Here is a 25,096-nt window from a genome sequence, read left to right as displayed (position 1 = left end):
GCCTCGGTGAGTGACGACTGGATCGCCGACAGGATGGCCTAATCCTGAGCCACCCACGCATGGTATGTCGGGTGATGTGGTGGAGGACACGGCAAGGAACCATCGACGTAGCCCTCCAGGTAGCGACTGCGGAGAAGTGGCAGCACCTGTGCACGCCACGACAGATAATTGTCCGTTGTCAGCTTCACTGGGATTAGATGCGCGAAATAGAACGGCGCACTGGCCACGGCATGATCAGCAGGAGGAGGCGACGTGTAGTAGCTCATGTGGGAGGAAGCTCCAGGATAGGGCGCAGCCATGGCCGGAGGGTAGTAGCCGCCGTAGGGCAACGGCGGTGGCGGGGCCCTGTCCGACCCGGTGTTCGCAGCGCCAGGTGCAGCCGCATAAGGTTGTGGGTTTGAAGATGCGCAGGGCGCCGCTGTGACGGCAGCAGGAGGTGCAGCTGCAGCGGCTGCGTAAGGTGAGGCGCCATACGCCGCGTTATACGCGGCACCAGGTGCAGGCGCCGCCCCGTAGTGGCCGATCGACGGAGGAGCCGCCCTGTAGGGACCGTAGGGCAGCGATCCGGCAGGCGCCGCCCCGTATGGGCCGTAGGGCAGCGATCCGGCTGGGGCAGGCGCCGCCCCATAGGGGCCTGCTGGCGGCGGTGGAGCGGCCCCGTAGGGCCCGTAGGTCGCCGATCCCATCCAGGGACCAGCGTACGAAGGATCTCCCGGGACCGGCGGAGGCGCGGCCGGTGACGGCGGCGGTGGCTGATCCGAGGAGGCGCCCACCATCGAGGACTGGCCGGTGTAGACCGAGACCAGGGGGCGCGAGGAAAGAAACGGCGATGCAGGCGCCGTGACAGGGGCCGACGCGACGGCGGCGACGGAGGTCGGTGCGATCGCGGCGGCGGCGGCAGTGGAAGACATATGAGGTTGATACCATGTAAGACTTAGGGTTTGGGGAAACTGCACGACACCCGTTAAGGGTGTGGTTATCTCATATATATAAGGGGTACACCAAGATGTACAATACAATATACAAGACATATAGAGAAGCTATATGTAAATATAGTCTAACATCAAGTACAATTGCTTCATAAGCAGCAGAAGTACCTGACTTTCATTTTACAGTCCGAGGCGATTGCAATGTCCTGCACATACAGATCTTCAGAGAGGGTCATCGCTTCCCGTATCGCCAGTGCTTCTAGCACTCCCGGTTCATCCATATTGGCTAAAATTAACACTGAAGCTCCCTGGAAAGCTCCTAAACCGTCTCGGCATATTGCAGAAACTGCGCCAAGTCCACCGTGCCTTGCGACGGCCGCATCTACATTCACTTTGATCCTGTCCGGCTTCCCCGAGTGGATGGCCGAAAACAAGCCCAGTGGATGGCCCTCGGGGGTTCCGGCCTGCACGGGAGCCGAGCCAACATTTCGGCCCGGGGTAAACTCGGACCGGGCCGTTAATCGCTACAACATCGCAGAAATCATAGACCATGTTGTGATCCGTGTCCAGCGTTGTGGAACTTGGAAGTAGTCCAGTCACTGCTCCAACCGTTCAAACGCCTCCGACCGCTCCCTTGCCGCCATCTCCGACACCTCCCGCACCACGCACGCGCCGTATATATGAGCTCCAGCCTCCATCACTGATCCTTAACCCTCTCTCAGTGCATGCGATAGTAGCCAGCCGATCCCAAGACCCGATCATGGCTCGTCCCTTCCTGCTCACGCTCGCCGCCGTCCTCCTGCTCCTCCGGGCGACCCCGGCCAGCGCCGAGGCCGCCGGCGCCGCCGCGCCCGCGCCCTTCGACATCGTCAAGATCCTGTCCGGCTTCCCCGAGTTCAGCGACTTCACCTGCATGCTAGTCGACACGGGAGTGGCCCGCTCCATCAACGCCCAGAAGAAGGTCACCGTGCTCGCCGCCAACAACACCGGCCTCCCCACCGCCGCCCTCCGCCGCCTCCCGCACCCGCTCCTCGGCGACCTCCTCTCGCTCCACGTCGTCCTCGACTTCCTCGACCCGGAGAAACTCGACGCGCTGCGGCTTGGGCGCACGGGCAAGGGCTCCAAGGTCACCACGCTGCTGCCGGGAGACGAGTTGAAGCTCCTCCGCGTCGCTGGCGGCGAGAAGGGCCGCATCACCTTCTCCTACGGCGGGCCCATCGGAACCGGGCCGCAGCCGCGGAATGCCACGCTCCTCAGGGTCGTCACCGCGCAGGCGTTCAACGTCATGGTGCTCCAGGTGAGCGGCCTCGTCCTCCCGGGGATGATGCCCGCCACGACCGCCTCCGCATTCGACGTAACCAAGATCCTCTCCTCCTTCCCGGAGTACAGCGCCTTCAGCTCCCTACTCACCCAGACCGGGCTTGCGCGCGCCATCAACGAGCACCCCATTGTCACCATCCTCGCCGTCAACAACACCGCCCTCTCCAACGAGCTCCAAGGCCTGCCGCGCCTCCCTCTGCCGGCGCTCGCCGACCTGCTCGCGCTCCATGCAGTCCTCGACTTCCTCGACCCGGAGAGGCTCGACGCGCTGCGCCAGGGCCGAACGGGCGACGGATCGATCGTCACGACGATGCTCCAGGGGACCGGAGCCGGCGCTCGGGGCCGCGGCGTCGGGTTCGTCCGCGTGTCAGGAGGCGACACCAGCCGCATCACGTTCTCCTCTGGCGCGCCAGGCGGGGGCGCGCGACGCAACTCCACGCTCGTCAAGGTCGTCACCTCGCAGGCGTTCAGCGTGCTGGTGCTCCAGGTGAGCGACCTCATCCTCCCGCCTGGCATCGTCGTCGCGCCCGCACCCGGACCGCAGAGACCGAGGGCTAGGCACATGTCGCTACCTCCCACCCCGGCGCCAGCGCCGATGCAGCAGGTCCCGTCCCCGGGCATGCCGGAGCCTGAACCGGAAGTGCCGGACACCAGGCCGCCACCATCTACGGTCATCCCGATACCAAGTGTGCACGGCGGCGTGGCGGCCAAGATACCAGAAGCCGCTGCCGGACGCGGAGCGGTGGGGAGCTGGTGGAGCGGTGCCGGTGCGGCGTTGGGGATCATGGCCTGCCTGCTTGGGCGTTTGTAATAACTAGGGCAGTTTTTGCTAGGGTGATGTTTGGCTTAGCTTCGATCCAGTTTATTCTTTCAGTTTCTTTTCTGTTCAGTGGTTAGTTTGGACAGCATCATGCAGTTCTCCATTTGTTTAGATAAAGATAATGGGTGTATTTGGGACGTAATGTGTTATGTGATGATCCATTTTGTACCAGGGTTTTGCTAGGTCTGAGTGGACTGAGATTTTCTTAAGTCTCAATCAATTCAGAAAAGAAAGAAAATACAACTTGCACTTCTTCAGTAAACTAAAGTTGCATTTTCCTAGATCGATTGAGAAACCTTTATGCTGATGAAGAACAAAGTGGTGATAGATTTTACATTTTCTTGTTTGCTACTTCTTCTATCTCAGAATGTAAGACTTTTTTTTGACAAGAGGGGGTATTAACAAGCTGCCTAAAATAAATTGTGTGCAAGTCAGCAGTCAGCCAATCCTCACTCGACGGCTCTGTCCTTGTTTAGGAAAAAGCCAAACCACTGGCAGATGGATCTTTTTTTTTCCACCTTGATTTTGCAGAGAGGAAGATGAAGACAGAGGAGGCATTGTCGGTCGGATTAATAGCAACCTCGGTAGAGGCAAGGCAACGACGAGAGAGAAGTTGGGCGGCTGGAGGAGGAAAAGGGGTTCTTATATATAGTCGACTTACACGAGGAAAAGGGGTTCTTATATATAATCGACTTGCACTAAAAGAATTTATCGCAATGACTTGCATATAGTCAACCTCTTAGGCCCTGTTCGGGTCACCATTTTCGTTTTAAATACATCCGTAAAGAATATATGCCTCGGTCTGCCGTTTTGTTTCCGGCCCAGAATTGCTCAAAGAAAGGTGCAAATAAGCCATTTTATTCTATTACAGATGATGTACACCTGTAATCGAAACACCTCCGTATTATTTTACAACCATCCCAAGCGCGGCCTTACATTTCTCAAGCCAAACATGGAATGGTGCAAGTAGAACCCTGAACTATTGAAATCCTGCTGTAGTTTGGCATGTTGTCCCAAGCATGGAATGCACTATCTATTGCCTCATATCAAACACCCCAACAAATTGACAATTTGGATGTTTGCTTTGAATAATAACCTCATCACAGATCGTTTGTCTATAATACCGAAGTGGCTATTGATGAAGAAATGATATACCTCAAACCAAACCAGTGAGGTAGGAACGGAGGGTCAATTCGGCATATAGTTTCCAAAACCAGGCACGCCAAAATAGAATTGCTCAAGAAATTCAGTACTTCTAACACTCAGCAAGGACGATAGCACCATCCAGACGATTGAAAACTGAAAAATCTGATCACCAGTACAACCAAACATGTAGATAGCATGGGAGCAGGTAAATCGTACATCCTGCATCAATGGAGACAACATCTGAAACGGGGCTAGATTGGCACGTTCATGTCAGATATCTACGCGTGACAGCGGTCCATGTCTTCTCACACTGCATCCTCTATCTCGGTATCCTCTGGAACGCCACGCATATACATAACATTGTTGCACCTGTTGACCAAGGAAAGAACACACCATGAGGGACAACTGGGTACCAAATGTCACAATTTGATCAAGGAATATATGATGCAAGTGCAGATATCAAATATGGAATCAGCCGTTATCGGCATGTAATTTCCGTGAACTGAATACACACAATGATTCTATTTCATCAAACAACAATAAAACATGAGAGCTGCTATACGTATGAGAAATTCTGGTCCGATCTTTGTACGACACCTACCATCAGTCATCCATCACATTATTAGTTTAAGCTAGATGGTCCGATCGCATATTGTACAAGCATCCGACTCTAAACCGTCGGACGTGCAGTACTTCCGGTAAAATTTAGAACACATAGTGGTAGATGCATGCTTTAGGCCTTGTACAATGCAAGGTGCTTGAGGTGCTTAAAAAAATAAACCAGTGTTTCTTTAAGCACCGGTGCTTATTTGGAGAGGGTAGACGCTTAATTAGGCATCCCTCCTGCGGAAATAGGCACTGGTGCTTCAGAAAAAACCCGGGTTATTTTTCTAAGCACTTCCCTAAGCAGTTAGCATTGTACAAGGCCTTAGCAGGGATAGCTCGTCAAGTACATAGGTATCTTTAAATCCAGTAAGCTCCCTAGGGGTTGGAGCTCTCACATTCAATTGAGGTGTACAATTTTCTGATTGTGCTGTTGATTTTGACTGGGTCATTCGCCTGCTGGGGCCCTTTGGTCAGGCAGGGGATCTTTCTCCCAATGATCTCTCCCGTATCCCCAGTTCCCCACCTGCCCGTCCTCATGTCCTTCGTGCGGGTAGAAGGGAAAAGCTTTGGGAACTGTTGGGTCAAGACCTCAAGGGGGTGGCGTTGTTCACACAATTGCCATGCCCAGCATCCCTCTTGCCAAATCCAATTATCGATGATGGTGATCTACTTTAGCAAGCGCACCTCTATGCTCCTCTCAACGTCTTGCTACAGATTCTCGCCATCTCATAGCCTTCTCGCCATCACTCACACCACCGAGACTAGTCCTAGGTCATGCTCTTTGGCTCGACGGTATTGCTGGCCTCCGTGCTGGTCATGATGCCGCACTGCCAGGATGATTGTACGCCCGGGACGACGGACTCGCTTGGTGCTCGGTTGAGGGCAGTGGTGGCTCATGCATACCATCCCTTCCCATCCCTCTACATCTGTTCCCTAGCACACTCTGTTGTTGCCCCAACTTCTACCCTGGCGATAGTTGTTTCACAGTCTGGACACATCGAGATTGGCTTAAGCAACGTGTACGGTGTACCAAGTGTTCGATGTTTCTCCCCAATGGGATGGTTTACTCCCTGGGTTGCTATAAGCTAAAGTTGATGGTAAATATGTGGTGCTAAGTTATTTATTGTTCAACTGTATGAAAATATTTATCCTTGAGGAGATGCGCAACCATATGAGTTGTTCTGATTCAAGGCCCTGCATATCCTCTAGTACAGGACTAATTCACACTAGCAAGGTAAAGATGATCATAAATTGTTACCTTATCAGTATATCTCCAAGGTTTCCAGAGAATTGTCCATCAATATACTCCTCTGTATCAGCAAGCTGCAAGCAGTAGGAAAGACAGTAACAAAATAAAAAATGTTGATCCATCACAAGGCACTGATAATGTTTAATTTTGACATGCTGATCCATCACAGCTTTAATAATGCAGCAAAACAAAAAAAAAGTAATACCTGCAGATTCATGTAAGAGTCCACAGAAACAAGGTACCCTGGGGATGAAAGTATTGTCAGTCATCATTACTGAAGACAAGGGGGTTCTGGGAAATAAAGTACATACACTAAACAAGGAAATAATAGAAGTGGAAATAAGAAAAGGGCACATATTACCTTTGTACTCCATACCCCACTTCAGTTTGACAATAACAGACTTCCCTGTCAGGTTGTTCAGGAAAGGCTTCGGGTTAACTGGTACAGTGGCCTGCAAAAAGTATGAACCCGTTAGGAAGTGAACCACAAGGTCATATTTCATTGTTGATGGAGTAGATATGACAACATAGGAACATTTCATTGCTTTGACTTCTTTGTTATCAGTAAATTCCATTTATCAACTTCATGATAGTTTTTCAACACGAAAAGCTTACAATTATATAATAAAACATGGAAGATTTTAATTAAATGTCAGAAATACACATCATGATCTTTTTACAGTAAAAGTCAGGTATTCTGAATCAATTGTCCATATCTAATCATATTTCTTTTGCACTGATAGCAGCTAAAAAATGGTTATGCGAGCTCATTAGCAAACAAAAACGCCTGAATACCAAGATCACTAGAAATTTCATGATTTAAGTGCAAAATTTGGAGCAAACACTCTAGCAAAATCTGAAGTCAAATCTGGGTGCATCTTTGGATTGGCAAACCAAGCTACACAACTGATGCTAAGGATATCACGTGGGTCAACTTGGGTCAACATGGATAAGGTAGTGATGATCGAGATCACAATCACTTGAAATGGCCAATTGGCATCCATAACAAGAAAGGAAGGTGCAACAAGATCACTAACAGAAAAAAAATCAAGATGTGTTGTCGCTACTTTATAATGTAAGTGAAAATTTATCTTAAAGAGAATATAAGGGTATTCTTTTCCCCTCTTACCCTTCTAAAGATCCATTTCAGAGCACGGATATATCGTTCCTTTCCCAGGTTGTATGAACATAAGATTTCTATTCCTCTTTTGCGAGTTCTTAAAAAAGGTTCATATCAAACACTGGATGTGAAGAAGCTTCATCATACTTTAGTGGCTAGCAGTGGTGTTGGGTACATTACAACCTCTGCTGCATGGACACGAACACCTAACACGAGGATTCAGCATTTAGAATAATTGGCAACAAGGGTATAATACGTAATCTATTGTCCATATGTTTATGATAAACTGAAACAATATAAGCTGCAAACATGGAAGTGAATAGTAAATGTGACCGTCGGCGGTAAATGTATAGTCCATGAAAAGGCTAGGGTTTTGGAGAAGATTCGGAGTAAAATATCAACCAACTTGTCCAGCCTGCAATCAACCGACTTCTCCAATCTACAGCAGGACAACCTAGTGTTCAAGCGGGTACTTCACTTTCAATTTGGTGAGGAAGGAGAGGGCAAGGAACTCACCATGGCTTGGGAGGGCCGCTAGGTTGGTTTGACCGGTCGCCGTAGATCTGCTGATGCTTAAGGGGGGTGGCTAGGAGGATGCGGTGGCGGCCTATCTGGTAGAGACGGCGGTTGGGTTGGCAGCCGGCCGTAGAGAAGCGAGGTCGCCGTCGGTGGAGGTGGGAGGGCGGAGCAGCGGCAGGCGTGCCCGTCTGAGAAAGCGCCGGCTACTGACAAGGGAGGTTCATGGGCCTTTTGATGTCTTCAGCCCTGGACTAGCTTATTATGGGCCAGACCATACAAGGTCGAGTCTAGCGCAACTTGTTAATTTGAAGCCAAAATTTAAGCGAAATCACTGATTAAGAAGTGCTCTTTGCATTGCAAAGATCATCCCGCCCAAATTTTGAACCGTTTTCATTGTTGGATTCCTCACGTTGATAGGTTTCGATAAACTAATTTCACGAAACAAACAAACTAGGAGCACGTTTTTTCCCTTTCCGAACAGGTACGAATGTACCTCTTGCGAAAGCAAATCCGTGTCTTCACAAGAAGTAAATTCATATATCCCACAAAATGAAAAAAAGAAAACATGTTTCTTTTTCGTTTTCAAGGTACGACTGGTCGCAGAAGCAAATCCGTGCCTAGAAGTAAATTTGTGGCTTTCGTGAAAGAAAGAAAAACACATTTTTCCCTTTCTGAGAGGCATGACTGTGCCTTTTGCCAAAGCAAATCCGTGCCTCCATAAGTAAATCTGTGCCTCTCGTCGAAGCAAATCCGTGCCTCTCGTCGAAGCAAATCTGTGCCTTCATGGAAACTAAATTTGTGCCAAGAAAAAAAATGTGTTTACCCCTTTTCCGAGAGACACAAATACATGCCTCCGCTAGAAGTAAATTCATGCCTCTCGCAGAAGAAAATTAAGAGCATTTTTCCCTTTTCTGATAGGCACGCTATGCCTCACACTGAAGGAGGGGAAAGAGCGTTTCTTCGCACTATTTTTTTTAATCCAAAACCTAAGAAAAATCACGGGAAAACTGGGAAGCCAAAAAAACAAAAAAATATATTTAAAAGCTAAAAATGCGTAAAAAAAATTAGAGGGAGCGCCCAAAGCGCAACACGTGATGGCGCGCTCCTAGCTCACCTAAAGTGACCCTCGCGGGGCTCCTAAAGAAGTGACCGCTGATTAGTGTGCATCATTAAAGTGCAGAATTTGGCGCCAACCTCCAGCAAAATCATTATGGGAGCTCCTACTCCCCGGCCAGTGCGGTGGAAACAGAGCAAATGCACGCCAGGGCTATAGTTCGCTTGTCGCGAGAAGTATACCCTGCTCGCCTCAAGGTTTCTCCCCTTGCATAGTTATTGGTCTAGCCTGTTTCATTGCATTGTTTCTCTTTTGCTTCTCATTCGGGACTATTTTTTTTCTTTTTTTCTTTTTTCTTTGGTTTTCGTCGGTTCTTTTATTTTTTATGTTTCTCTACCGGTTTCTCCATTTTTATTTGTTTTCCGTTTTTCTTCCTCTTTAAATTTCACCAGTTTTCTTCATTTTTAATGTTTCTCCACAGGGTTTCTACTGTTTTATTTTTACCTTTTTCTTTTTCTTCTTTCTCTGGTTTTCCTCAGTTTCTTCATTGTTTATGTTTCTCTATTGTTTTCTTTTGGCCCTTCTCTTTTGCTTTTGCTTTTTTAATACATGTCTGTTTTCTTTCAATACATATTGTAAACTTTTCCGTATACATCAGGATATTTAGTGTAAACACTTAATATTTATTAAATGCATGATCAACATTTATTCAGTTACATGTTTTATATCTACTTTTTGGGGTATTTTTTGTAAACATCAGAAATTCTTTTCTATACATGTTTGACATCTTTTAAATACATAACTAAAATTTCTGCCAATATACATTTTGATTTCTACTTTTTTCACACACCATGTACATTTTGTGTACATCAGTTCAATTTTTTCCATACATTAGGAAAATTGTTTCATACACATATATTTTTTGCATACATCATGAACAAATTTTTATACATATTTATATGTTCCTAAATATATGCCTTGATGTCTAATTTTTTCAACACATGTCTACATTTTTTATGCACATTGTACATTTTTTATATAAAGGAGAAATAATTTTTATTACATGTTTAAGATTTTTTGAAATACATGATTATTTTCTAAAATTATAAGTTTTGATGTCTACTTTTTTCATACATAGTATACATTTTTTGTATACATATGGAACATTCTTTATACAGGTTTAACATTTTCCAAATACATTATTAATATTTTTTGAACAGATTTTTTATGTCTACTTTTCATAAACATTGTACATTTTTCGTATTCACTTGAAAAAAAATTATACCTTTTTCAAAAAAATTATAAATATATGATTTTTTTTTTCAAGTTCATATTTTGATGACTACTTTTTTGCATACACGTACACATTTGTCGTGTACATCAAAAATATTTTTATATATATTTAACTTTTTCAACTACGTGATTAAAAAGATGTATGATGAACACTTTAAAAAAAGGTGAAATGATAAATTAGAATTATAAAATTAGAAACATAATATAAAAACATAACCGCAAAATAGAAGGACAGGAAAATGAAAAAAGGGGAACAGAAAACCGGAATAATAAAAGAAACAAGCTTTCGTACACTGGCTCGTGGCAAAAGCGTGAGGCGCTTGGGTCCGACCCATTGTCGGGTGCTACAAATGACACCATAGTCCCGAAATCATTAATTAAGGAGTATTCCTTGCGGAGATCACTCCAACTCCCTCAGGTTGCGATCACTTGTCGCAATCTGGAAGTTTTTTTTTCGTAGATCCGTTTATTCAAAATATTTTATCTTTTAAATCGTGCGTTCAAATCTCGAACCGCTTTCGCCGTTGGATTCCACGCGTCGAGATCTTCAAAACTAGATCCCATGTTGATAAGTTTTGACGAACTTTATTTTCACGAAAAAAACCATACAAAAAACTGGATGAAAAAACTGAACCGGGAGCACGGATTTTTTTCTCTTTCCGAAAGAGACACGGTCGTGCCTCTGACAAAATCACAACCGTGCCTCTCATGGAAGCAAAACCGTGCCTCTCGCGAAAGAGAAAAAAACAGAAAATGTTTTTTTTTCGTTTTCAAGAGGCACGGCCGTGACTCTCGCGAAAGCACCACCGTGCCTCTCGCGGAATCAAAACTATGCCTCTCGCGAAAGGAAAAAACAGAAAATGTGTTTTTTTTCGTTTCCAAGAGGCACGGCCGTGCCTCTCATAAAAGCACAACCGTGCATCTCGCGAAAGAGAAAAAAAACAGAAAATGTGTTTTTTTCGTTTTCAAGAGGCACGGCCGTGACTCTCGCGAAAGCACCACCGTGCCTCTCGCGGAATCAAAACCATGCCCCTCCCGAAAGAAAAAAAATAGAAAATGTGTTTTTTTTCGTTTCTAAGAGGCACGGCCGTGCCTCTCATGAAAGCACAACCGTGCCTCTCGCGAAAACAAAACCATGACTCTCACGAAAAAATGTGTTTTTTGCGGAAAAAAATCCGATTTTTTTTTGTCGAAAAGCTAGGGAAGACCGGTGGAAAACCAAAACGTAAAAAAACCCGTTTAAAAAGCCAAAAATGCATGCAGAAAAATAAAAAACAAAATCCAGAGGGACCACCCAGAGCGCGACACATGGCGAATGGCTAAGAACGCGCCAAGTGGCGCTGATCGTTACAAGGCTCCCGAAGGAGCGCTGTTAATTAGTTGCTCCCCCATAGTCCGAAGCGTTGGGAACTCCTAATCAGGGCTTTATGCGCCGGTTCACTTGCTGGCAGTGGCGGCTCCAGGAATTTGTAACCGGGTATTCATGTGTATTCATTTTGTCAAAATCATTGCTGTTTTTCGAAAATTGTTACTCTTTTACCAAAATCAACATTGTTTTGTAAAAATCATGTGTATTCACATGAAGACCCAAGAATACCCCTAGCGCCGCCTTGCTTGCTGGCGCTCACTAGCCGCTCCTAGTGGGCCGGCTGACGACACGCGGAGCAGCGAAAACGTATATACTTCCTCCGTTCCTAAATATAAGTCTTTTTAGAGGTTTCAATATGAACTACATACGATGTATATAGACATAGTTTATTTATTTATTTTTTGCGGGAAAAACTTCTAATCTATTCATCTTCAATCATGGTAGAACAACGAAAACTAGAAATAATAAAAATTACATCCAGATGTGTAGACCACCTAGCGACGATTACAAGCACTGGAGCGAGCCGAAGGCGCGCCGCTGTCATTGCCCCTCCCTCGCCGGAGCCGGGCAAACCTTGTTGTAGTAGACAGTCGGGAAGTCGTCGTGCTAAGGCCCCGTAGAACAAACGCACTAGAATAGCAACCGCCGCGGATGAAGAGTGTAGATCAAATGATCCAACCTGAAAACACACGAACGAAGACGAACGACGAACAGATCCGAGCAAATCCACCAAAGACAGATCCGCCGGAGACACAACTCTACACGCCCACCGACGATGCAAGACGCATCACCGAAACTGGGGCTAGGCGAAGAGACCTTTATTCCATCTTCATGGAGCCGCCACCGCCTCGCCTTCCTGAGCAGGACACAAACCCTGACAAAGCATGAAAAAAGATCTAAAAACGGAGCCCTCCCACCGGCAAGGGCCGAGATCCACTCCGCCTCCATGGCCATACGGCCATCAGAGGGATGGACCGGCACCGGCGCCGGTAGGAGGCAGAAAGCTAGGGTTCTTGGAGGCGGCGGCTAGGTGTGCTTCCGTTCTAAAAAAGAGTTTGATTATAGACATAGTTTAGACTGTAGATTCACTCATTTTGCTTCGTATGTAGTTTGTATTGAAATTAGAATCTCTAAAAAGAATTACATTTAGAAACGAAGGGAGTATATAGAAAAAAAAACAGTTACCCGGAACAAAGGTTACACATAAAAAAGGCAAAAAAAACACCATAAAATATTGCTCCCGCAAGGAATCGACCTCGCCCAAGTTAGCTTCAGTGCAGGTTTGCTAATCACTAGAAGCGCAAGACGCTGCTGTGAGATTCCAGCGCGAACTTTTTAAAAACAATTGTAGCCGCACTATTTATTGCACAGCGATTTTAGAAACTCGTGATTTTTGGAGAAAACAGTGTGAACAAAATTGAAAAGCTCACAGATTAAAAAAAATCACAAAGTTAAAAAAAGTTCATGTGTCAAAAAAAGTTTCAGGAATTTCAAAAAGTTCATCAATTTTTTTAAAAAATCAAAATTATGAAAAAACTTCATCAATTTACGAAATAAGTTCGTTGATTTTGGAAAAAAATCATTAGTTTTCATAAAAGATCACAATTTTAAAAACAATTCAATGCTTTTGAAAAAAGTTTTATCAAATTTGGAAAAATTTCATCGAACTTGATAAATTTCATCGAATTTGAAAGAAGTTCATCTATTTTGGAAAAAGTTCATTGATTTTGAAAAGAATTTCATCAACTTTGAAAGAAGTTCATTGAATTTAGCAAGAGAAAAAGAATAAAAAAGCAAAGAGAAAAGAAAAAGAAAATAAAAAGACATACAAAAAAAATAGTTTGAAGAAGATGTAATAGAGCACACGAGGTGGCGAATCAACCTGTGGTTGAGTTGGTTAGGTGGACAGTGGTATCCCTAATCCACCAGGGTTCAAATCCTGGTGCTCGCATTATTCCTGGATTTATTTCAGGATTTCCGGCGATGCTCTTTCAGTGGGAGGAGACGTTCCCGTCGACGACGAGGCACCTACGGTGACTTCGTAAATCTCAAGATGATATGCCGGCTCAGTCTCTCGGAGGTGCTCATAGGGGTAGGGTGTGCGTATGTGCGTTCATAGGGATGAGTGTATGCGCGTGTATATGAGCGCTTATGTGCTTATGTCTGTACCGATGCTCAAAAAAAGAGCACACGAGGTGAGGCCGGTGGGGTAGTTAGCGTAGGGTGCGAACGACCAGGAGGTCGCTAGTTCGAATACCAACACACGCTCAGGCGCCCGTTTATACGAAAACAATAGGAATAGGCGCCAAATAGGATCCGCCCGAAACGCTATTATTGTCTGAAAAAAAAACAAGTATGACTCGTTATTAGTGATATTGAAATATGTTCGCGGATAAAAAAATCATTAATTTGAAATATTATTAAGACTTAAAAAACGTGGTTTTGAAAAAATGTTCATGATGTTGGAAATATTCATGGTTTGGAAAAAATTCAAGATTTCAAAAATTGCTCACGAATTCAAAAATGTTTACGGATAAAAAAATATTCACGTGTTCGGAATATTTGAGATTCCAAAAAAATTGCACGGTTTCAAAACATGTTTGAGATTTCAATTTATTTTTTATTTAAAAAATTGTTCACGAATTAAAAAATGTTTGCAGATTTTCAAAAAAATAATGAATTCGAAAAATGTTTGCTATTTCAAAAATGTTCATGAATACGAAAATGGTTTGAGAATTTAAAATTGTTAGTTAAGCCTAAAATCACAAATTCATGATATTTACAAATTTTAAAAAGAATTCAACTTTGAAAAATGTTTCATTTCATAAAAAATATGAATTCAAAAACATATTCATGAATTCAGAAAATGCTCGCGAATGAAAGTAAAAGAATGAAAATGGAAAACCATAAAAACCAAAAGATACAAACAGAAAGAAAAATGGGTCTGGGAAGGTTCTAGAATATTCCGAAAATCAGAATAGTGAGTAGTCCAAAAGGCTTACATGGGTCGGCCCAATAATGTGCCTAGGGAATCATAGCGGCATGTGTTTGCCTACCACCCAACGACCCGCACGATAAATAGGACCGGCTCTCTAGCACACCATAGGTAATGCACCATTGTGGCTACAGTGTGGACAAGGTAGGCAGTGGGATTTTGGATCAGCCTGTATATTAGGGATTATAAGATGGACCAGACCTTATAAAGAGAAATGAAAGGGAGATGGGCTTAAAGAAAAATAAAACAAAGCCCAACAAGCACCGCCTATTCGTCCATGTCATTCCACACTAATCTAGTCCCCGATTCCTCTCTGACCTCTGCGCATATTGACTGAGCCACTATACCCATCTCTATTAGAACTCGTCGCGTCTCCGGACACCCAGAAGGCCAGGACCCGCCAGAGGTCCGCCCCTCCCGCCCGGCACCACCCTGCCCAATCCACACGCACTCGGTGTGGGTAGCCGGCGGTGTGCGGGTGTCAGGCTTGCCGCAGACGGCAGCAGCTAGCCATCTCGATTTGTTCGGACTTCGGTGGTACGTTGTTTGTTAACCTCACTCTGCACTCCCCACTATCCATTACCCAACCTCTCATTGCTTTATGGCTCATTGGGGTTTTACATTTTGCTGGCTGTATCCAAGGTCCAATTATGATTGATAGAATGTAAAGTAATTCTTGTAGACTTGTTGAAGAATGAATAGGACCTGGGACATTCCTTATCTTTCCCAGATTATAATCAGTTAAGATTGTTCAAACAAAGAGGCATATAACTCACATTTTTGTGTACTTGTTCCCAAAATTGGCATTACTTCTATTGGTGGTGATGACCAATGTTAAGAGAACATTTTGTTCCATGAGTTTGTTCCCAAAGTCGGTATTACTTCTACTCGTTGAGCAGTTGTCATGTCATATTTGTTTTTTTATGCTGGACCACTATCGTGGTACTAAGACTGACAGTAAAAATAGGGGATACGTATGAGGAGGCAAGGTCCTAGCTACGGTGAGGTTGTACGCAAGTGTTTACGAGTTCAGGTCCCTCTCGGAGGAGGTAAAAGCCCTACGTCTCGGTGCCCGGAGGCGGTCGACTGGATTATAGTATGTGTGTGTGTGTTACAGGGGGTGCGAACCCTTATGCCAGAGGAGGGGGTGGCTTATATAGAGCGCGCCAGGACTCAGCCGTCCCCCGTTACAGAGAGTTCAATGTACATAAAGAGAGGGCGTTACTGATAACGCGAGCTATAAAGTGCTATCAATACCTTTGAAGACTACGGAGTGAATGCTTGACCGTTGTTGTCCTGTGCGACTCCTGGTCTTCATAGGTCGAGTGGTTTCTTGTATGGTCGAGTGATATCAGGAAGGAGGGGTACCCGAGTGATATGACTGGTCGAGTGGATTGCACTCGACGTCTTCAATTGGTATTCTCTGCTGTCTCTGGGGTGCCTTTGCTTCTAGGGTAGTGACCTTAGGTAGGGTGTATAGGTCAGGCCTGTGACCCTACCCTAGGTCTATATCCTCATCATTAGTCTCCGAATGGATTGAGGTTCGAGTGAAAAGAAGGTGGAAGTCAATCTTGCCTTGACTGTTGTGCTCTATAAAGACTTGAGTTGGTCCAGAGGCTTATGTTGAAACTACAGCTTCGTTTCAGTCGCCTTGATCAATTCAGTAAGTCGTCGAGTGAGTTTACAACGCCACCTTGTCGAGTGTTCCCTTCGCTGCGAAATCTTCGGCGCGATTGGTTACGGCGTGTTCCGGATCTCGTGGGATTCAAAATTTGGGGAAGTGCGCGAGGCGGGGCGCGCCGCAATGAGCGGGTTGGATAGACGAAGGCGCCTCGATCTCCGCGCCACCTTTTTCGCCACGTACCGAGCGCACGACTGTTGCGGAATTTGACAGGATCGCCTGGACCCACACGTCAGCCACTCGAGAATGGCTCTTTATAAGACGTCGGGTCCGTGGCGTTTGCACTGTGCGCTCCCTTTTTCCCCCAATCTTCTCTGCCTCTCCGCTGCTCTCTTCTCCTCCGCTCTCAACGCCGCCGCGCCACCACCATGGTGAAGGACAAGACGGCAGCGCTGGAATGCGCAAAGAAGGCGACAGGGGCGGCGAAGGGCAAGAAGACGGCTCGGGGGTCGTCGTCGAGGTCCGGGCTGCCGGCGGGTTGGATCCAGGGCGATTGGATCCAATCTTCGCTCCAGCTAGAGGATTTGGAGGAGCTGGCGAAGTCCAGATTGATCGCCAACGGGACTGTGAGGTTGCCGGAGGGGGAAACGGAACCCCAACCGCGACAGGGTGAGTGCGTTCTGCTCGCCACCCATGTTGACCGCGGTTTCTCTCTTCCCCCGCACCCTTTCTTCCGAGGCTTCTTGAACTTTTTCGGAGCCGAACTCCATCACTTCTCTCCCAACACCATTACATATCTTGCTGCATTCATGTCCATGTGCGAGAATTTCCTGGGTTGCCGACCGCACTGGGTTCTTTTCAAGCACATCTTCACCATCCGCTCTCAGTCGGTGAAAAAAGCGAATTCGAGTGACGAGAGAACACATGTTATCGAGATGTGTGGGGGTTTGGGTATCCAAAAGAGAAAAAGGAGTTCTTTTCCTTCCATGACACTTCCTGAGTCGGTCGGAGGCTGGCAATTGGCCTGGTTCTACTACCAGGATATTGTGACCCCAGTGAAGGAAATATGCCCTAGAGGCAATAATAAAGTTACTATTTATTTCCTCATATCATGATAATGTTTATTATTCATGCTAGAATTGTATTAACCGGAAACATGATACATGTGTGAATACATAGACAAACTTAAAGTCACTTGCATGCCTCTACTTGACTAGCTCATTAATCAAAGATGGTTATGTTTCCTAACCATAGACATGAGTTGTCATTTGATTAATAGGATCACATCATTAGGAGAATGATGTGATTGATATGACCCATTTCGTTAGCTTAGCACTTGATCGTTTAGTATGTTGCTATTGCTTTCTTCATGACTTATACATGTTCCTACAACTATGAGATTATGCAACTCCCGTTTACCGGAGGAACACTTTGTGTGCTACCAAACGTCACAACATAACTGGGTGATTATAAAGGAGCTCTACAGGTGTCTCCAAAGGTACATGTTGAGTTGGTGTATTTCGAGATTAGGTTTTGTCACTCCGATTGTCGGAGAGGTATCTCTGGGCCCTCTCGGTAATGCACATCACTATAAGCCTTGCAAGCAATGTAGCTAATGAGTTAGTTGCGGAATGATGCATTATGTCACGAGTAAAGATACTTGCCGGTAATGAGATTGAACTAGGTATTGGGGTACCGACGATCAAATCTCGGGCAAGTAACATATCAATGACAAAGGGAACAACGTATGTTGTTATGCGGTTTGACCGATAAAGATCTTCGTAGAATATGTAGGAGCCAATATGAGCATCCAGGTTATGTTATTGGTTATTGACCGGAATCATGTTTCGGTCATGTCTACATAGTTCTCGAACCCGTAGGGTCCGCACGCTTAAGGTTTCATTGTCAGTTTTATTATGAGTTTATGAGTTTTGATGTACCGAAGGTTGTTCGGAGTCCCGGATGTGATCATGGACATGACGAGGAGTCTCGAAATGGTCGAGACATAAAGATCGATATATTGTACGACTATATTTGGACACCGGAAAGGTTCCGGGTGAGATTGGGACAATACCGGAGCTCCGAGAGGTTATCGGAACCCCCCGAGGTATATGGGCCTTATTGGGCCTTAGTGGAAAGGAGGGGAAAGGAGCAAAGGAGGGGGTGCCCCCCCCCAAGCCCAATCTGTATTGGGAGGGGAGTCGCCCCCCCTTTCCTTTCTCCCTCCCTCCTCTTCCTTCCCTCACCCTCTCCTAATAGGAAAGGGGGGAGTCCTACTCCCAGTGGGGGTTGGACTCCCCCTAGGGCGCGCCACCCCCCTTGGCCGGCCCCCTCCTCCCCTCCTTTATATACGGGGGAGGGGGGCACCCCATAGACACAACAATTGATCTCTTGATCTCTTAGCCGTGTGCGGTGCCCCCCTCCACCATAGTTCTCCTCGATAATATTGTAGCGGTGCTTAGGCAAAGCCCTGCAACGTTAGAACATCAAGATCATCACCACACCGTCGTGCTGACGGAACTCTTCCCCGACATTCTGCTGGATCGGAGTACGGGGATCGTCATCGAGCTGAACGTGTGCTAGAACTCGGAGGTGCCGTAGTTTCGGTGCTTGATCGGTCGGGCCGTGAAGACGTACGACTACATCAACCGCGTTGTTCTAACGCTTCTGCTTTCGGTCTACGAGGGTACGTGGATAACACTCTCCCCTCTCGTTGCTATGCATCACCATGATCTTGCATGTGCGTAGGAATTTTTTTGAAATTACTATGTTCCCCAACACCCAGGCCAGTCGACTGGACTTCCCCTTTTCACTTTAGATCGTGTCCAACAACCTTCTTCACTGAAAGTGACCGTTGTGGAGAGGATGGAAACAGACATGCTGGTCGAGAGAGTGGTTCAGTTGATTAATTAGGGCGTGACTGGCATGGACTTGTTGGAGGTGTTTCTCAGTCGACGCATCCAGCCGCTTCAGGCTTGGGACCACTCTATGTGGATGTACTCTGGTGCCAACGACACCGCTCGGGTCCATCCGGAGGAGGTCTCGGCCAAAACGGTGGCCATGTGGTTGAAGAGTATTACAGGAAACAAGGACAACCTCAGGGAGCCAGGAGAGTCGCCCCATTCAGCGACATCAATCAACCAGATAAGGTTTGATCTTTGCCACCGACTGTTTTCCTGTACGTCTTGCATCTGTCTCTGAATCCGATTGAAATTTCCTCGACTCTTTGTTTTGTAGATTTACACTGAGATGCACTCTATGCCCAACGGTGAGCAAACTCTGGAGCAGGACTAGGAGGGGGGGACAACGCGGACAAGAGCGGCGACTGGCAGTCTCCATAGGATGATGACGAGGAGGAGAGCGACGAGTCAGACGATGACGAGGGGGTCGACTCGCGACCACGCTCAGAGCATCGATCCAAACTTCTTCACGATCCAGCGGGCGGGCGCGGCAAGACCGCGGCTCCTAGCACCCAAGCGCAAAAACGCACTCGGACGTCGACTCCGGAGCCGACGGAGAAGGTCGCCAAGTAGCCCAAGGTCGTGCCTTCGAAGGCTCAGAAGACCTTGCCCAAGACCAAGATGGACGTTCCCGTCGCCTCTGGGTGAGTGCTCTATCTTTCTGTGTTTCCTCTTCTGACTGATATTTCTGTTTACCGAGTGGATTATGAACTTTTTTAGCCCCGCAACTTCTGCGACTGACATGGATGTTGACAAGGCCACATGGGATGAGGAAACCGATGACGCGGCCACTTCTAGAGTTGGTAAGCCCTTTCCATCTTGAATTTAGTCTGCTGACTGATTTGTTGGTCGACTGAGCTCTTGGGATTGTTTGTGTTGCAGCCCCGCGAGACGTCATTACCCTTCCGGACGATGAAGACGAAGAAGTGCCTCTAAGAGAGAGAAGGAGGAGGCGCAGGGCCTCAAGCGGGAAGGCGACTGAAGGACCGGTGCTTGAGACAGTTGTCGAGCGATCCGGAGATCTGACTCGGACTAGCGTCACTTTCGCCAATCCGCTGTCGACTGACCGTCCATCAGGGTCGACTGCTCAGGCCCCTGCCGCTCCAGTACAACTCCACGCGTTTGATCCCATGGTTGCTTCGACTGCGTTGCCCTCATCACTCTTTGCTATGTACCAGACTCCGGACGATCCTCCGAGTGCTGCCAGGGAGGCTCTTCTCCAGGTGAACCTTGTGATGGAGCAGATGAAAGTGGTGCATGAGGCCAGTCAGGTCGCCTACAACGCCACTACTGCTTTGCAAGCGAACGTCAAGGTTAGTTGATTTCCGACTGATCTTTTGAGTAGTGATAGTTCCGACTGTCGCTTCATTGCCCATACGATGTCCTTGGATGAGTGTTTTTGGAACCTTTAATGTGCATCTATGAGTCTGCATTTCTCATCTGACTGAATAGCTTTTCCACTTGAGTCAACTTGATTGAGTTGAGTGTTTCTCTGAACTAGTGGGGCACGCATAGTGCACCCACTGGGTGTAGTCCTCGAGACCACGGTCGACTGCTGGTAGTTGGTTGGGGTCTGAGAATCTCTTCTTCTTCTTTTTTACTCATGCTGGGCAGACCATGCCGAGTGTAAAACCAAACCAGTGGGGGCACGCTAAGTGCACCCACTGGGTGTAGTCCCCGAGACTACTGTTAAATGTTTGATTCGGCAGTAGTCTTAGAACAACTTTTACTAAGACTAACTTTTGTTTCTATCGACTGACATATCCCTTTTGTTGACTACAGAAGTCTTTTGATCTTGGGGCTCAACTTTCTAAGCTGGACAAAAAGCAGATCAACATCAATCTTGACCTGGAGCTGGCTAAGAAGAACCTCAAGAAGGCCTAGGAAAAAACAACTATCATGGGAGGTAACCACTCGTAACCTTTCATGTTATGATTCTCCCTTTCTTCTTTCTAGTCTCTTTGAACCGAGTGATTCAACTCAAACATATGTGCGTAGTGAAAACCGTCAACTTCAGGCTCGTCTGAAGAATGTTATTTCTTTAGAGAAAATGAAGCAGGCTCTGGAGAAGAAGGACCTCGACCTTGCTGCAGCCCAGAAGGAGGCGTGAGAGAAAATATCGCTTGCGGACAAGAAGCTGGCTTCAGTCGGCAAGTTAGAAGACGAGATCGCGCAGCTGAAGAAAGACAAGGAGAGCTTGACTGATGAAGTGGGGAACCTCAAAGCCTAACCGGGCGAGTTGGAGTCGTATCTGGGGCAGCTTGCTGCGAAGTTGGTCTTAAAGCTTGAAGGTATTTCCTCTTGTTCGACTTATTTGAGGCGTCGATTGACCTGTCTTGTTGAACTGTCGACTCACTATTCTTCCGACTGCGCAAAGCTTTGCCAGGACTTTGAAGCAGAAATTGGGAAGGTCGAGACAGGTCTTGATCCCATAAACTGCCCCGTCAAATACGATGTTGCGATGAATGTGTTATGGCTGGAGTCTCGTTTGGACAGTGCTGTGGACTGCCTTGCTCGACTGAAGGCCGCGATGACACGGGTTGATGCTGAACTCTGGCCTCGGGCGGAACTCTCACAGGATCTCAAGTCTCTGATGACTCGACTGAATCAAATCCCCGGTCGAGTGCAGGAATGGAAGAAGTCATCTGCTCGGTGTGGTGCTGATGTTGCTCTGTCACTGGTCCGAGTGCATTGCAAGGACGTCAAAGAAGACAAGCTAGCGGCCCTCAAGGTTGCCAACATAAAGAAGCTCAATTTCCATTCTTTCATGGACAACTTCCTTGACGCCGCCACTCGCATCGCAGACAACATCGACCTCAATAGCTTCATCGAGCCAGCAAGTCCTCCTCCTGCCAAGTGAACAAACATTATGCCCTACCATTTATTTGCCTCGGGATGCCGAGTGGTTATGTAACCGTTAAACTCTTTCGGGCTTGATGCTCGTGCACTTCTGCCCGTCGTGGTTCCGAACTTTTGAGGGATTTATCTGAACTTTGTTTTCCTTGAATATCTTGGCTCTTGCTCTCATTGCTTTCGAGTGTTTTTCGATCCTGAACTGATTTTTCCTTGACGACGTGCTTAGTCGACACTTTGTTGTCCTTGCCGGTCGAGATGGAGCGCACGTTTGTACTTTTGACGCAGCCCAGACGTGGTGTTCAATCGACACCTCGCCGTCCTTGCGGATCGGGATGGAGCGCACACTGTACTTGTGACGAAGCCCAGACATGGTGTTCAATCGACACCTTGTCGTCCTTGCGGATTGGGATGGAGCGCACATTGTACTTGTGGCATAGCTCAGGGGATCTCTCGTGACTTAAGCGATTACGGGGTCGCGGCTAAGCCCCCGAGTGGGAGGATTGCTCTCCACTCGGAATGTTTTTAACTTAGGCGATTACGGGGTCGCAGCTAAGCCCCTGAGTGGGAGAATTGCTCTCCACTCAGAATGTTTTTAACTTAGGCAATTACGGGGTCGCTGCTAAGCCCCCGAGTGGGAGAATTGCTCTCCAAATTTGGAATGTTTTCAACTTAGCGATTACGGGGTCACAGCTAAGCCCCCGAGTGGGAGGATTGCTCTCCACTCGGAATGCTTTTAACTTAGGCGATTACGGTGTCGCAGCTAAGCCCCCGAGTGGGAGGATTGCTCTCCACTCAGAATGTTTTTAACTTAGGCGATTACGGGGTCACAGCTAAGTCCCCGAGTGGGAGGATTGCTCTCCACTCGGAATGTTTTTAACTTATGCGATTACGGGGTCGTAGCTAAGCCCCCAAGTGGGAGGATTGCTCACCACTCGGAATGTTTTCAACTTAGGCGATTACGGGGTCGCAGCTAAGCCCCCGAGTGGGAGGATTGCTCCCAACTCGGAATGTTTTTAACTTAGGCGATTACGGGGTCGCAGCTAAGCCCCTAAGTGGGAGGATTGCTCTCCACTCAGAATGTTTTCAACTTAGGCGATTACGGGGTCGCAGCTAAGCCCCCGAGTGGGAGGATTGCTCTCCACTCGGAATGTTTTTAGCTTAGGTGATTACGGGGTCGCAGCTAAGCCCCCGAGTGGGAGGATTGCTCTCCACTTGGAATGTTTTTAACTTAGGCGATTACGGGGTCGCAGCTAAGCCCCTGAGTGGGAGGATTGCTCTCCACTCGGAATGTTTTTAACTTAGGCGATTATGGGGTCGCAGCTAAGTCCCGGAGTGGGAGGATTGCTCTCCACTCGGAATTTTTTTAACTTAGGTGATTACGGGGTCACAGCTAAGCCTCCAAGTGGGAGGATTGCTCTCCACTTGGAATATTTTTAACTTAGGCGAATCGGATTCGCAGCTAAGCTACCCACTGGGGGATTTGGACACAGATGATTGTGGGAAACTGATCATTATGATACTAAAAAAATCTTGTCTTTGGAAAGCAAACTGAAATACTTTTATTACAACTCATCAGGTCGAGTGATCTATGTGTAGAAATGGCGGAGTAGCTCTGCGTTCCACGCATGTGGCTCGTCCATCTTCTTGGCTATGTTGTAGATGTGGTAAGCTTCATTTTGAAGCACCTTGGTGATGATGAAGGGGCCTTCCTAGGCCAGTGCAAGCTTGTGAGGCCATTTCTGATCCACTCGGAGTACCAGGTCTCCTTCTTGGAACGCACGACCTCTGATATTTCGGGCATGGAATCGACACAGATCTTGCTGGTAGATGGTCGAACGAATCAAAGCCATCTCGTGCTCCTCTTCCAGGAGATCAATGGCGTCTTCTCGTGTCTGCTCCGCTTCAGCTTCTGTGAATAGTTCCACTCGGGGGGCGTTGTGCAGCAAATCACTAGGAAGTACAGCCTCGGCGCCATACACCTAGAAGAAAGGAGTCCGGCTAGTTGATCGATTCTGTGTTGTTCTCTGCCCCCACAAGACGTATGGCAACTCTGTTACCCAGGCTCCAGTGGCATGCTTGAGGTCACGCATTAGGCGGGGCTTTAATCCTGGGAGGCTCAAACCATTCGCCCTTTCTGCTTGTCCATTCGATTGCGGGTGTGCGACTGATGCGTAGTTGACCCGAGTGCCTTGGGTCGCACAAAACGCCTTAAACACATCAGAATCAAAGTTGGAGCCATTATCGCAGATGTCTCTGTCCCTAGGAACATGATGCTTAGGTGCGAGGTGAAACACAAGCAGGAGATCGAGAAAAGAAATCATAAATGGGAAAGCGGAGCGGGCAATAGGTTTATGACTGAGCACTAGAGCCTGGAATAGCAGGAATGAAGGTTGGGAAATATGCAACCAACTACTTTCGCACCGGGGGGGGGGGGGGTGAGATCCGGAGCAAGGACCCTAAGAATCTGGAAGATATCTCGAGAAAAGGTTTTAGCACCGGTCTCTCATATATGTACTCCAGTTTATCCAATAAAAAAGCTTGCTTGTTGGGATGATGAGGCTCGAGAAAGACTATGAAGTGAAGATGCGCCATTACCGAAACCATTTCTTTGCTTGTCTAGTGGCATTCGATCACAGAAGCCGTTGACAGCAACATAAATCACAACAATTTGTTTTTCAATTGGAAGTGGTTCATATTGTGGTTGTTTGGGCACTTCTGTAAGCCTTGCACCTCTATTGAGTAATGCCTGAGTCGCAGCATCAAGGTCTGACCCAAATTGAGCGAAGGCGGCCACTTCGCGAGCGCGTCGCGGGTGAAAAGGGCCTGAATATTTCCTACCAACAAGCACCCCCACTAACTCACACGTCATTCTTGCATCTCAAATATCATTCTCATGAAGTGTGGTGCAAAGAGAAGATTCTTGTGGAAATCCCTTCTTTCTAGCTTGATCAATTTTTGTAATAATGAAGCTAGTGACATTAAACTTCTGGCTCTTCATTATGAAGTCAACTACATGCCAAGACCCTTTATTCCAAAGCGAGGATTCATGCGTTCTTTCTTCTCAAGAAGACGGAATGATTGCTCGGTACGATATAGATTCTTAGCCAGGGGTTTGGTAGCTTATGCCCCCTAGTTTGCAACATAGAGCAGAAATGGTTGAAATGGCTCCCATTGTGTGTGGGAATTCTTTCAAATGAATGAGGAAGTAGAGTCAGTTTCGTCCATAAACTGGGCCGAAG

The 25,096-nt window shown here is 47.0% G+C and overlaps 2 protein-coding genes across 5 annotated transcripts; one reads left to right on the top strand and one right to left on the bottom strand.

The window, feature by feature from the left end:
• The first annotated feature begins 1,641 nt into the window (after positions 1-1,641).
• LOC100037592 (fasciclin-like arabinogalactan protein 3) lies at positions 1,642-3,237 on the top strand. Its single transcript, XM_044553342.1, has one exon. The coding sequence runs from the start codon at positions 1,690-1,692 to the stop codon at positions 3,058-3,060; it is 1,371 nt and encodes a 456-aa protein (XP_044409277.1). The 5' UTR covers positions 1,642-1,689; the 3' UTR covers positions 3,061-3,237.
• A 1,033-nt stretch (positions 3,238-4,270) lies between these two features.
• Positions 4,271-7,952, bottom strand: LOC123136591 (probable small nuclear ribonucleoprotein F). 4 transcript variants are annotated; one of them, XM_044556005.1, is made up of 7 exons: positions 7,707-7,950; positions 7,500-7,629; positions 7,338-7,396; positions 6,432-6,522; positions 6,276-6,313; positions 6,080-6,144; positions 4,271-4,584 (listed from the first exon to the last, which is right to left on the bottom strand). In XM_044556005.1, exons 2-7 carry the CDS (start codon positions 7,546-7,548, stop codon positions 4,521-4,523), a joined length of 366 nt encoding a protein of 121 aa, XP_044411940.1. In that variant the 5' UTR covers positions 7,549-7,629; positions 7,707-7,950; the 3' UTR covers positions 4,271-4,520. The 4 variants fall into 4 exon arrangements, with proteins under 4 accessions (XP_044411940.1, XP_044411942.1, XP_044411943.1 ...); XM_044556007.1 differs by lacking the exon at positions 7,500-7,629 and having other exon boundaries at positions 7,707-7,948; XM_044556008.1 differs by lacking the exons at positions 7,338-7,396; positions 7,500-7,629 and having other exon boundaries at positions 7,707-7,952.
• Between the last annotated feature and the right edge of the window lie 17,144 nt (positions 7,953-25,096).

This window comes from Triticum aestivum, chromosome 6B (genome assembly GCF_018294505.1).
Source record: "Triticum aestivum cultivar Chinese Spring chromosome 6B, IWGSC CS RefSeq v2.1, whole genome shotgun sequence".
NCBI classification, from domain to species: Eukaryota; Viridiplantae; Streptophyta; class Magnoliopsida; order Poales; family Poaceae; genus Triticum; species Triticum aestivum.
This window is presented reverse-complemented; position numbering and strand designations above follow the sequence as displayed.